The sequence below is a fragment of the Bacillus rossius genome, chromosome 8, assembly GCF_032445375.1.
Source record: "Bacillus rossius redtenbacheri isolate Brsri chromosome 8, Brsri_v3, whole genome shotgun sequence".
In the NCBI taxonomy this organism is placed as follows: domain Eukaryota; kingdom Metazoa; phylum Arthropoda; class Insecta; order Phasmatodea; family Bacillidae; genus Bacillus; species Bacillus rossius.
The window spans coordinates 46,042,330-46,056,631 of NC_086336.1; the positions used below are offsets into that span (position 1 = coordinate 46,042,330).

Genomic DNA, 14,302 nt, shown 5'->3' on the forward strand with positions numbered 1-14,302 from the left:
GGATTTTTGATCCTCTTGGGTGGCTCACCCCACTGAGTATGTTTGCAAAGCACCTGATCCAAGTCTTGTGGGCACGGAACCTGGGCTGGGATACTGAACCACCGGATGACATCCTAAGCAACTGGAAGAACTTCAACACTCAGCTGTCACAACTGTCATCAGTTACCATTCCCCGACTGATTCGAGGACAGGCAGGAGGTTCCTACCAGTTGCATGGATTTTCGGACAGCTCCGAAATTGGTTACGCAGCAGTTGTGTACTTGCGCATTGACAACCCTGATGGTACAGTTCTGGTACACTTGCTGATTGCCAAGTCGAAGGTAGCGCCACTCAAGGTTCAGTCGCTGCCTCGCTTAGAACTATGTGGGGCCCTTTTGTTGGCTCCCCTGCTTCACCATGTCATTGATGCCTATGGAGCGACACTGCACTTCAGTTCGGTTACTGCCTGGACTGATTCACAGGTAACTCTTGCCTGGATAAACTCTTCTCCACATGAGTTAAAGACCTTTGTGGCAAACCGGGTTAGTCACATTCAAGAGCTAACTCGTCCAGAATGGTGGAAGCATGTTCGTTCGGAACATAACCCGGCAGACTGTGGATCCCGTGGGCTTCTGCCAGCACAAATTGTATCTCATCCTCTGTGGTGGTCTGGCCCTTCATGGCTGAAGAAGGCTGAGGACCAGTGGCCTGAAGGTATTCCGTGCATTAAGGCTTCTGACGTAATCCTGCTTGAAAGGAAGGTAGTGGCATTGGGAACTTTTATCTCCCCTGGGGACTTGGACACATTATTGGAACGTTTCAGTCGGTTGACAAGGCTGTTGCGTGTTACTGCCTGCTTGTTCAGATTTATCAACAATTGTCGTCATCCACTGGAAGGATGGGCCATAGAAGAGCTGTCATCGAAGGATCTAAACACTGCCCTAGAGTTCTGGATACGTTATGTTCAGTCCATGTGCTATCGAAGTGATTTAATGGCATTGAAGAAGGATCAAATCACCTCCCCACAACTTCGTAGATTGCTACCGTTCATTGACTCCAAGGGAGTGATTAGGGTGGGCGGCAGACTGTCTCATTCGGATCTGCCCTTTGAGCAGAAGCACCCAGCCCTTCTTCCTAAATCGAATCCCCTGACAAGACTGATCATAGGTCATTACCATGAAGTTAATCAACATCCGGGAATACAAGCACTCCAGGCCATTCTCAGGGAGAAGTTCTGGATTATGGGGGACAAGCGTGCAATCACCAACCTTGTGCACCGTTGTGTGCGTTGTTTTCGTGCATCTCCATCATCAGTTGCTCCGCTGATGGGAAACCTTCCAGCTATGCGGGTTCAGCAGGTAAAACCGTTCTCAAGGTCGGGGGTTGATTACGCTGGTCCATTCTTGATTAAGATGGCCCGTCTTCGCAAGGCTGCTGTGCTGAAAGCATATCTATGCGTGTTTGTCTGTTGCGCAACAAAGGCAGTACATATCGAGCTAGCCTCGGACTTATCGACAGATGTGTTTTTGGCTGCCTATAAACGTTTCATTGCACGTCGAGGACGTTCCTCGGACATCTACAGCGATTGTGGCACCAACTTTGTTGGGGCACGAAATCAGCTCTCCGAACTACAACAACTCCTCACGTCGTCTTCCCATCAAACAACAGTGGCTTCATCGCTCGCACATCTTGGTGTGACTTGGCATTTCAACCCGCCAGCTGCTCCTCACTTTGGGGGTTTATGGGAAGCGGGTGTCAAGTCGTTCAAGTCCCATTTGAGGAGGGTGATAGGAGAGCAGATCCTAACGTACGAGGAGTTAAACACAGTATTGGCTCAGGTTGAAGCAGTGTTGAACTCAAGGCCGTTGTGTCCCCTCAGTGCGGATCCCAAGGACTTCACTCCTCTGACCCCAGGCCATTTCCTGACGCTGGAACCGTTAGTGACAATACCCGAACCAGATTTACGTCAGGTAAAAATGAACTGTTTGCATCCCTGGCAGCTTGTATCCCGACTACATCAAGATTTCTGGCATCGCTGGCATCGGGATTACCTGCACACGCTGCAACAACGTAGCAAATGGCAGAAAAGGGCGTCAGGTCTTGCCCCCAACCAGATGGTGCTGGTCAAGGAAGACAGGCTTCCACCTCTGCAATGGCCGCTGGGGCACATTGTTGATCTTCATCATGGAACGGACGGCGTGGCACGAGTGGCCACTGTACGCACTGTCACAGGCACTGTCAAACGGCCAGCAGTGAAATTATGCCCGCTCCCCTGTGACTGTTGAAATCGGTGATTTCAAGGTGGGCGGTATGTTATGTATATTGTATAGTGTCCGTGTAAATAGACCTTGGACATTATAAACATTGTTGGCATTGGTCAACACACTTGAGTTTTGAATCTCGCGCGCCGCGCTGCTGGCGATAGTGGCGCTGCTACTTGGCTGCTGTGAGTTGGCTGCCCTGCTTCCTCCGGAAGTCAGTTGTTCTACAAAGGCATGGTGGTAAGTGGTGCTATCGGGTACTCTTGCTATCTGGCGACATCGGTCGCCAAATTAAATAGTTTTGTGCAATTCGCTGTTTTATAGTCCGTTAATGAACATGGCTTGTATCTACTTAGGAAATGTTATGGTATACCCAAGCCCTGTTATGTAAACAATGTTACCTGTGATTTTTTCATACTGTAATTTAATGAGGTTTTTTTAATCTTGAAAGATGCAATAAAATGGACTTTAATTATGTTTAGACATTTATTAGGTGTAAAAAGTAGCATATTTTTTTTTTTCCAAAATTATTAATCTTTAAAAATTAAACTTCTTTCAAACTTAATATTAACATTCTAAATTTTTGTAAACTAAATATTAGTATATACAAATACATACAAAATAACCCTCTAATTCAGTTTTGTAAAAAAAAAAAAAAAAACTATTTTGTCATGTCTTATAGTTAAAAACCACAAAAAAATTTAATGTTTATTTTACTTCAAAAATAGGTAGTGTAATTTGCTTGTAAACATTAAGTCACAGGTTTTATTCATAGAATAATGCACAAATCAAGTGGATTAATTGGATGGGACTTATATTTTGAAGTTTGGATAAATGTAACTTGACTGCGTCACAGACACACAGCAATGTCACGAATCATGCTGGTCAATGTCACGAATCATGCTGGTCTTGAAACCTATCGTAAATAACCCATGTATGGGTTGCAGATTTTATGGTTTAATAAAATGTACTGCAACCCATTTGCGAAAATTTCCATTTTGGGTAGAAAAAAAAATTGTACTGTTGTGGTTGACTATATGCTCAAATAACTAGCCTGTGTTGGTATTTAATAAATATGACATGAGTAAATATAAATTGTTTATGTTAAAATATCTCAGCAGTGAGTGTAAAGAATCATGAACTGCGCCGTTAAGCTACATCTACCGCCTGTCGTGTGGCTACCCAGCCGGTGGCACGTGACATGGCTGTCTGCCACCGGGTTGTGGCACTCAGCAAGAGGGGGAATATGAAAATAAACCAGCCAGAGAGAATGAGGGGAAGGGAGTGAGTGCATGTGTGTTTGAGTGCATGAGTGTTTTAATGCGTATGGCCACACAGCAGTGTTTATGGTACTCCCTCCCTCCCTCCCTCCCTCCCTCCCTCCCTCCCTCCCTCCCTCCCTCCCTCTCTCCTCAACTTGAACTGGCACCTTTCACAATTATCATGTCTATCTCGGCAGGTTTTTGTGATGCAACGGAGGGTTTTAGCATGAGATATCCTATGCTTTCTATTGCAACATTTCATTCATGACAAAACTGCTGTAAAGGGCGTGCTTGTTTTTATTTAAAAAAAAAAAAACTGACAAAAAAATTGACAAGGAAATAGCCTGCAGTCTTTTCTCTCTTGGGGATGATGGGAAGGGATACATGGGTATAAAAATATTCTTTTTCTTTGTATTTTTTTGTTAGAATGTGCTAGGGTGGTGGGGAGAGGGGAGGAAGGGCCATAAAAGATGAAGAAAGGAAAGATTAAGGACATCACTTACAGGACAATAAGCTGAGACAAGGACCATAAAGACTTTACTTGTATTCTACTGGAGACAGTATTATGGTGGGACTCATATTCGAGGGCAACCCTTACCGTAAAAATGTTAGATCTTATGCCCGGAATTAAGGGTGCGACCGATACGAAGGGGCGACTCTTCTGCAGGTAAATACAATAGTGTAGAGAACAACTACCAGAAAATCTACACGTGGTTTAAGTGTAACATTTTGGGGTTGCCAAGTATCTGTAGTATTGCTGTGGTTTACTTCACACTCCCGCTAAAGCAAAATGCAAGGAACTGCAGCCTGTTTTGTTTTCACCTTGTTAGCCAATTGTACAACTGTCATTTGTGAGATGAAAAAATCTGGGGCAAAGATGGTGGACGTGTTGTGGTTGTTTACTTACTGAAGTGTTGATAAAGTGATAAGTCGTAAGTGACAAACATAAACTAATTTAATTATGCATGAACTTGTGATTGATACAGACAAACTGCAAAGTAGAAACACAAGGTGAGTCACAAACTCTAGAATAGTGAATTGTTTCTAAGTGTGAAAAGATACATTTTTGACAACATTTTTGAAAACTGTCAGAAAATATGTAGTAATGTGGCAATTAGTTTTAAAAATTTTTAAACTAACTTAGTTGAAATTTAGCTAAGATAGCATTTATTTTGTAAATTAGCAGAAAATATACTCTCAAGTGTAAACTTGCAAAATAATAGCATCTATTTCAGAATTATGTTTATTGTGTTTGTGTGTGTCTTATGTTTTTAGTGAGTGGGTGTTTTATGTGGTCATTTTTTTTCCTGTTGTGGAGATTTTGTATTTTAGGTTGTTAAGCGGTTTTGGTGTAGGCATATGTGTTTTATGTGGGTGATTTAAAAGGGTGACCCCAGGTTGACTTTTCGGGAGGAGCTACCCTATAAAGATAATATGCATTTTCATAAAAAATGTTATTAAATAAGTCTGAGATTGGCCTCGGAAATATTACAAATTCATGGTCTTAATACTGAACCTCGATAGTTCCGTACATCTTTTAATGAAAGAAAAAAAAAACATGAATTTAATAAATTAAGTAAACATAAATATACTCTCTACAATAAAATAAATAACAAAATTTGGACTTGGGAGGAGTTTCCCCCCTCCCCCCCTCCCACCAATCTGATGGAGCCGCGCTTGTGGTGATTGGGTACACGATTGACTATATGAGTGTGTGTGTGTGTGTGTGTGGATGGCGAGTGTGTATGAAGTGCAGTGGTGCAACAACAGTGGGGGGGGGGGGGGGAAAGGGTATTTTGCCCCCCCTCTGAAACCATGAAGTGGGGGCAAACGGGGGCAAATAAAGTGCTGTGTAATCAATTTTTAGATAATAAAACTGCTTAAATAGCATCATTTTCCACCTGGAAATACAAATTTTCCACTTCAATAGGGGGGATCCATGATTCTTTATAAAAAGGTATATTGGTATATTGCCTCCCCCCCCCCCTTCCCTTTGGAAATTTAGTTGTTGCGCCCCTGATGAAGTGTATCATTAAATAGTGATTATGTTTTTGTTTTTTCCCCCCCTCACAAGGTCCTTTGGCGTCACTGCTGTCCAACCTGGTGCTGTGCCCCCAGCTCGACAGCTCCAGCATGGACAAGCTTGTGCGCGAGGCCGCGCAGGGACACCTCGAGATTGTGCGCGACTTCGTTCAGAAGTTCCCCGACCAGGTGAGGAGTGTTCGTCCTGCCGTTCCCGGTTTGCGAAGTCGTCGTAGGTAATGCTAACAACTCATCATTCAAGCGCAGTCAATTAGGACAGCTGTGCTGCTGAAACCAGCTACCTCCTGGCCTTTATTGTGCGAGTGGACTCCGGAATCTATAATATTCAGACGCAGGTATCCTTTGTGTGCGAACCCTGACATGCACACTAATGGCAAAAGTCGTTTCTGAAATATTTGAGAAATACTGTGAAAAGTCTAATCTGGCACATGTATTTGCCGGATGATCCGAACATCAGTAGTTTTAATATAAATATCTAAGAAAAATTAATATACAGTACAATAGTATTTAAAAACAAGTTGTTTTCAGCTGCTCTACAGAAAGGAAAAATACAGCTGTTTTAAAAAAAATCTTTGATATCTCTTTGTGTTTGTGATTCATAACTCTTCTTCTACTAAAAAAAATGGAAATTTAACCCACTAGAAAACAAAGAAGTCTGTACTGAAATGAAAACAGTAGCGATAAACTCAGAGTGAAGTATAAATGCTGGCAGTGCATTAATGCCACCTGGCGGCCAATGTTCAACACCCAGAATACACTAAAAAGTAACACAAGCAACTTTATTGGTGCCAATTACAGAATGTGCTGAATGAACCATAGAATTCCTGATTAAAGACTGTACCGATGTGTTTGTTTGTGAAAAGTCATTATTGTATATGTGTATGGTGCGGGAAGAGAGGACTGACTTGCTATGTAGCAATTGACAATTACTGTATTGAAGCAACTTTTTTTTAGCAAGGAACTATGTCTTATAAATAAATGCTCTGTGATTAGCGGAATGCCAGAATCATTCAAGAAGTACTAATTAAGATTTTAGTAAGTGATTTGGTCTATTCCCATTTTAATTTCATTTTCCTATAGTGACATTTGAATTCTCTGTAAAGTAATATATATATGTGTATAGCATTGATTTCTTATATTATTGGTGTGCCTTTTGGATCATGCAAGTCAATACAGTTTTTGTTTAAATAATTTTATGCTCTTAATGAAAACTGATGGGTCACGTCAAACTTAAGGTTTGGACTTTGAAGTACCTGTAATCTCTTAATAAGTCTGCATTTTGTATTGCTCTCCACATTTATAAATTGGATTGGGGGTGAAAAACCATGTGTTTGCCTAATGAGCAATATATCAGTGACACAGATATCTGCTGTGTTTACATCAGCTTATGTATGCTCACGAAAAGACACAATAAGACCAATAAAAAGCCTTTTAGTGTTAAATTCTGTGACCGGGAAGACAAATTGGCATACAGCATGGATTCATGTATCGCGTACTTCTATGGCAAGATAGTGAAATTTCATTCAGCGTATGTGAAAGAAAACATATATTTTGTATTGAATAATGCAAGGACAGTAAACTCCCGATAATCCGTGTTATTTAGGACCTGCCGATGCACAGATAATTGAAATCCTGTAAAAAAATCTGATAATCCGTTTCACGGTAAGAACTGCCCTCGAATTAGTGTCGCACCTTATATTTGTCTTCAGTAGAATTCTGAGCACACAATGTCTTTTGTACTGTGTCGCAGCTTAAACAATACGCCACTGCATCGCCATGTGGTCTTTCTTCGTCTACTGGAAAGGAGATGGCAAGTCCCCCACTCCTCCCCAGTGTTTCTTGTATTTATTTTTTCTAGCCCTCGGCAGCAAGTTATTCTTTCCAGTTCCTTGTCCTTTCATAAAACTTCTACGCAGAGTAACTTGTGCCAGGCTGTAGTAATATATAATTAAGTAGCACTTCAATGCACCAATTCTCCGAGGTGTGTTTTTCACGAAGTACGGCAAGTCACACGTGCCTGGTTGGATTACAAGAGTCCTCGCTACCAACACACCCCCCCCCCCCCCCCCCCTCTGCTCCCCGTGCACCGTCTGCCTTGGGCAATTGTCACCTGGGAATTCCAGGCGGTTTACAGAGGCCGCCACAAGGAGTGGCATGAATAAGCGTCGCTGTTCTGGGTGTTTCGGGCGTCGGGTCAGCCTGGGATGACGCGACACATCACAGCCAATCTTGTCCCTTCGAGAATGACGCCACGGGTATATAAGCGACTACGCCGGCCTCCGCGAGAGTTCCGAGTGAGTTCCGAGGGTTCTGATGGTTCTTAGAGTATGGGAGAGCGTCTCCCCCTCGGGGAGTGATACTGGCGATACCCGTGATATCAGTGAGATCTGAAGTGGGCAAGTAGCCCTTGTTGAGCGACCCGGGTGTATCGAGAGGCGATACCTGCGAGAAGGCGTGGCGAGCCAGTCGGGTGCGATGAGCGATAGTTGGGGACTGTACTGTAGCGTGTTGTGGGTTAGTGTGCAAAGTAAGCGGACAGAGGGGGACAGAAGAGCGAGCCACTGTTAAACTAAGCTCCAGTGGAAAGTGTTAATGTTTCAGTGATCAGGTAAGACTAATGGTTGTGGACAGAAATATTGAGTGCAGTAATTAAATTTATAGTGTAGACATTCATAAAAAATAAAACTGTACTGATTAATTGGGGTATCCCTTACGAACCCAGTAGTTCTCCTCACGTAAATCGTAACAGTATAAATATATAAATAATCCACCAATCTTCCTCCTTCACTCCGTTCCAGTCGTCTCCCTCCTGCACACCTTTAACAACCGTATTTACTCGCATAATGTCCGCAGTAATTAGGCTACATTTTTGACCCAAAAAAAATGGGGTGCGGACATTATGAGGTGAAGTCCGAAAAAAAATTTTTTTCCTCAAAATTTTACGTTTTGTGTAGAGTAAATAATTGTTGTCTCATACAGGAAAGCACCAGTACAACGAACTTCAGTTAAACGAACACTTCACTTAACCGAACTCATTTTTTGGTCCCGCCAAAAACGTATATAATAACCTTGAATTTTATTTCATCTTAACGAATTTTACGACGGTCCGTTTCTTCCTGAAACAAAAATATTCACTTGAACGAACAACCTTGAGGCAAATTTTGAAAAAAATTACCATCCAAAAACTTGTACTTTATTTTTAATTTTCTTATTCAAACGTAACAGCGTGTACGTAAACAAAAACAATAACGGAACTAGTATGTGTGCGCATGTACTGTCGACATGAGTAGATTAATTCTCGTGTTTTGAAATAATAATGGGATGGTATTACGTCCGTTGTACGATACAAATAGTACATATTCTCGGACTTTTCGTTTGTTGGCTACTTACATCACGATAATTTTTGTACGGTACTTTGGCTAACCTGTGCTGTTTTAATTTATTTCTTGAAATTCATTTTTTTCACCATATTGTTTTTGTCGTGTCTACAGACGTGAAATTTTTTTCCTTTTTTCAATAGTGTTGTGTTCTTCAGTGCCGGTTGTGGGAAGCCTACAACTCACGTAGTTTCGGTTCCCTGCAAGAATTTCCGAAGATTTCCGAAGTTTTGCATTTCGGTATTAACGCCACTTCAGCCGCTAAATCAATGAAAACAAGCATGTTGTGACTAACCTAACCCAACCCTTCGATTTTTTTAATTTCAATTTTTGAGTGAAATCCAAAGTTGCACGAACGTGGTAGGAAACCGAAACTACGTGAGTTGTAGGCTACCGGCCGGTTGTAGAAATGAAGCGTGTATCTGGGGGATAAAAAAAAGAACGCAATTCTTCAAAACTTTCGACCTAAGACCTAACTATTCAAAAGAATGGCCATGCTTGTCTTCAAATGTTTTGGAACACCACGCGTTTTGTAATGTATGCACGTTTGACTTTTCGATTGCACATGGTGGAAGGGATGACTGTAGAGGGCACATTGAATTAAAGAAACAGGCGGAACATTTTATAGTCATGACGAGCAATAAATCCATATCGTAGTTTTTTCGCTACATCTGAAAAAACGAAAGTAACGAACGCAGAGTTATTGTTTACAAGTTCTTTTGTTTGTCTTCTGTTGTTTGTTTATAAGACAGTTCTTATCCAACCAGGATAAAAGAAGCAAATAAAAATATAATTGTTCAAAAGTATAACTTTGAATACTTTGAATTGAAGGTTGAAAATTTCCTGTAAAATTAATGACATTTCTTACATATTCAGATGATTGTATTGTTCAAATAGTTTTTTTCTTCGATTCATTAATTTTCATTGTATTCATATACATAGGCCTACATTTTTAATTTTTTTTGCATATTATTGTCCTTTGTTTTCTCTTGTGTGTGTCATAATTCCTCAGGAAAAATTTATTGTGCATGATTTACGCATACTTTTTTAATATAATTGTCATTACTGATGGGTGTGATTTGAGGTTGGCAGCTCTGCCTACAATGTGTCTCCTGACCATAGACAAAGCATCAGCAGAGAGTATGTGAACAGGTTCTTCAAGCGGCCATAGACTAATGACTGAGATACTGAACCTTAAAACACTTAAGGTGTTTCATGTGTTTATCGGTATACATATTTATAACAATGCTTATGTTTCAGTATAAAGAACTTCAGTATAACAAACTCAACTATTTTTTGGTCCCTTCATGTTCTTTATAGTGAAGCTTTCCTGTAATTAGTTTACTAGCAGAGCGCTGGTGACTGCCGACCCTCCGCAGCAGACGTGAGAAATGTGACAGGTGACGAGATAATTGGGTGCTGGCGATTAGTGGAAGAGGCCACTCATTTTTTTTTCTTCTCTCGCATGTGCGCTCCTACGTTCAGAAGCCGCAGCCAGCCTACACAAAATAAATGCTTTGCGTGAAAAGATATTTTTTTAATCTTTCATTGAGATGGCCACTGACGGCACGGGGCAGATGTCTAATGTCTGCATTAGCCGGGGCCGGCAAGCCTCCCTCCCTGTCCCTTGCCCACTGTGTGTATAAAAAAACCGTGCGCATGTACCCCCACCACTTCTCCGCTACCTCCCCTACTTTGTGACGTAGTGTGAGTTGACGTGTACTGGCTTGTGCTATATATAGTCCATCCCCTTGCAAATCGCGTGACGTCGCAGGCAGCTGCGCAGTGGAGTGCGAGTTTCTGAGTCCGGGTGGTTTCACCACGCTACAAAACCCTCTCAGCGACTGCTCCGGAGAAATGAACAACTCAAGGTCAAAGCATTGTTGACAGCGTCTGTAATTTTCCATCCCGTTACTGTGCCTTTCAGGGGTGGCCAAGGTTGCTTTGTCTGGTGCGGACTTTATGCGGATTTTAAAAAATTCAATTTCAAGTACATATTTAAAAAGAAAGGTGCGGACATTATGCGATGGCGGACATTGTGCGATTAAATACGGTATCTCTTCTTCCCACCTCCTCTTTGATCTTCCTTGGGGCTTTCTTCCTATGTATTTAAACTCCATCATTTTCCTAGGTAGCTTCTCTTTTCCCATTCTCTGCACATGGCCATACAATCTCATTATTTGCTTTTTCCCTGATCTCATTCAAGTCTTGTACTCTTGCTCTTGCTATCACCATCTCATTCCCGATCCTTTGTCGCCTCGTAACAACCAATGTGTGACAGGGATCACGTGGCGACCTATTGGTGGGCAGCCCCACCAACTGGTGCAGGAGGCGACACACCTAGTAAGACAGCAACCAAAATGAAATGCTGTACCGAGAGCATCTTGTAGGGGAACTCAAAATGTCTACTTTAAAGTTAAGCACTTCATGGTGAGGTTCAGGTGTGGCTGTGCGAACTGCGAAGCGTGTGAGTGACTGGAACCGGGTACCCGGCAGGTGGACGGCAAGAGCAGCGGCAAGACGTGCCTGCAGGTTGCGTGCCACCAGGGGCACATGGAGCTCGTCCTGTTCCTGCTGTCTGCCGGGGCCTCCCTCCAGGTGGCTGACAACGAGGGGGACACTGCGCTGCACTACTCTGCCTTCGGGTGACTCTCCTCTCGCTTCCCTTTCCAACTCGATTGGCATTACGTGTAGAGACCTGCAAAATTCCCGGATTCATATGCCCTCTAGGATAGACTCCACGGTCCTTTAAATACTCGCGGAAACGACACCTGTTCATTGGCTACTGACGCGCGAGACGTCTCGACTAGGCTGTCCGTAATTCGGCACTTTCTTGGTTTGGTGTTCCCCATTGGCTCACAGTTCCCCGGATAACATGTGGGCCAATCGCAGAAACGGTACGAAGGTATAGTTGTTTTGATGCTAGCCTATCGCGAAATGAATCCGCGAATTTTTCATGTCTCTGATTATGTGTAATCACATTACAGAACAGTTGTGTAGTTTGTGAACTGATGTTCAGTGTGTGTGATCGTAGCCACATTGGTTCAGCGATCGTATCACAAGTCTCATCACTTTCAGGCGAATCCAAACAGGAATTTCCCACAAGTGGAGGAATGTGGCTGGCATTACCGTTACCTGAATATTGCAGTTTTCCCCCACCCATGCCTTGTGTCAGTGCTGCATTCTCACCTCATAACCCCCTCATTGTCTAGTGACGTTGATGTAGATTAGGCATTAAGTCGTGAGTCATTTATTCATCCCACTGTAACTATGATGGCATTTACTTGAGTGTAAGATGTATGAGGTTCATTCCTAAAGTAATGGGAGATTTAAAAAAAAATGCATATTTATAGAAGAAAATTACAATTCAATTTTATCTCCTTCAAAGAATGATCCTTGAGAAGCTATACATTGGTTCCAGCAATTTTTCCACTCTTCATAGCAGTGGGTGAAGTCATTTTCTGAAAGTTTGAGGAGAGCACTTGTCACAGCTTTTTGAATGTTTTCGATTTTCCCAAGATGAGTCCCTTTGAGATGAAATTTCAGCTTGGGGGGAAAAAGAAAAATATCGCAGGGAGCCAGATCTGGACTGTAGGATGGCTAGGAAAGTGTTGGCATGTTTTTCTGAGCCATTAATTTGAGTATGGACAGGAAAGCGTGGCAGGGCGCGTTGTCGTGACGAAGAACGCACGAGCAAATCATATGTGAAAATTACGTTGATTTTTGTTTATGGATGCAAAAGCAGTGGTTCACTAAGAGTTTGTACTTCGAGACACCACGGTCAATGATCAAAAAACATTCAACAAGCTGTGACGAGCGCTTTCCGCAGACTTACAAAAAGTGAGTGACTTTGTCCATTGCTACGGAGAGTGGAAAAAATCTCTGGAACTATGGTTATAGCTTCTCAAGGATCATACCACATTGAAATTGTAATTTTTTTCAAAATAAATATGCATTTTTGAAAATTACTCTCATTACTATTAGAATTATGAAACTTGTTCTTGTTTATCTGTTAGTTGCTTGCTGTGTTGTCTTGTGTATGTGTTTATTATAGTATTGTCCTCAATGTTATTCATTTTGTTTCATGTATTTGTTTTGTGTATTTATTTTTTTTATGTTTATCGTGCCTACCACCCATGGCCTTATGCCGTTGGTAGGCAAGTAACAAAAAAAAAAAAACACTCCTCGTGTATATCTCTTTCGAACCTTGAAATGTACAAAGTCATTGAAAATGGCGAATGTAAGTAAGATGCAATAGATCGTAAAAAAATATCCAGCTCACACAAAAGTTACATATATATGAGCGTTTTGTTATAATTGAGTAAATACGGCAACCGGGGATAGTCGTGTTGACCGGGGTCGGGCGTCGGCCGTCGCGCAGGAACCAGCCGGAGATCATGGAGGTGCTGCTCCAGAAGGGCGCTGACAAGGACGCCACCAACAAGGGCAAGTGCTCGTCTCTGCACGTGGCCGTCAACAAGCAGCACGCCCGGTGCGTGGCCGCGCTGCTCAAGTTCAAGTGCGACGTCAACACGCAGGTGTGCGCTCGCTGCTGCGCGCTCCTCCCTCCCCCCCCTCCCCTCCTTTCACGTTCACGTTGCTGCGAGCAGTCGTGTGGGATTTGTGTGTACTATTAGATGTGTGAATGCAGTGTCGAACCTCATTAAATGCGATGTTGTTTTCATGGTCCATAGAAATAAAATAGGAGTTATAGTGGTAAGCAGAGGTGGACGGGATCCCGAAATTCGGGATAAAAGTCTGGGAAAAAACCATTCCCGAACTTCGGGAAAATAATTTTTCTCTTCGGGATAATACCTCGGGAAAACAATTTTTTTTTAAATAGTAAAAACCTTCGTCGTTATTATTTTTATATGTTTAAAATAAAAAAAATACTTAAAAATACGCACATTTTAAAAGTAAATACAATTTTCTGTACATCAAGCTAAGAGACAATTTACTGCTCTTGTTCCCCTGATATTGATCCCAAAAATCTAATGTATTTCCCGACCGAATCCCGTCCCGAAGTATAAATGCTATTCCCGGCCACTTATTATAGTGGTAAGTAATTTTTTTAATACAAAATAATAATTATTATGTAGGTAATAGAAAGTTGTTTTTGTTACAAGAGTAAACAACTGCATGAAGTAAAAGTCATTAGAGATGATGAGGGGTGAAGTGTTGTGAATGGAGAAGCGACAGATTGTATTGGCGGGGGGAACAGGAATACCGTGAGAAAACCCACCGGCTCACGGTGACGTCTGCTATGTTTCCTGCTCGCCAAAAATCCTAGTTTGACCCCACTGGGAACTGAATCAAGATTGCTTTGGTGGGAGGTAAGTGATCAGACTGCTCGACTAACATGACCAATGGACGTTAGCAG

General features: G+C 42.2%; 1 protein-coding gene across 1 annotated transcript in view; it reads left to right on the forward strand.

Annotated features, from left to right (window-relative positions):
* The window catches only part of LOC134534851 (E3 ubiquitin-protein ligase MIB2), an 85,348-nt gene that overhangs the window by 22,279 nt on the left and 48,767 nt on the right, over nucleotides 1–14,302 (forward strand). The window contains exons 9-11 of the mRNA XM_063373482.1: nucleotides 5,577–5,713; nucleotides 11,419–11,567; nucleotides 13,304–13,460. Of these exons, the coding sequence (XP_063229552.1) occupies nucleotides 5,577–5,713; nucleotides 11,419–11,567; nucleotides 13,304–13,460 (443 nt within the window). The remainder of the gene's footprint in view (nucleotides 1–5,576; nucleotides 5,714–11,418; nucleotides 11,568–13,303; nucleotides 13,461–14,302) is intronic.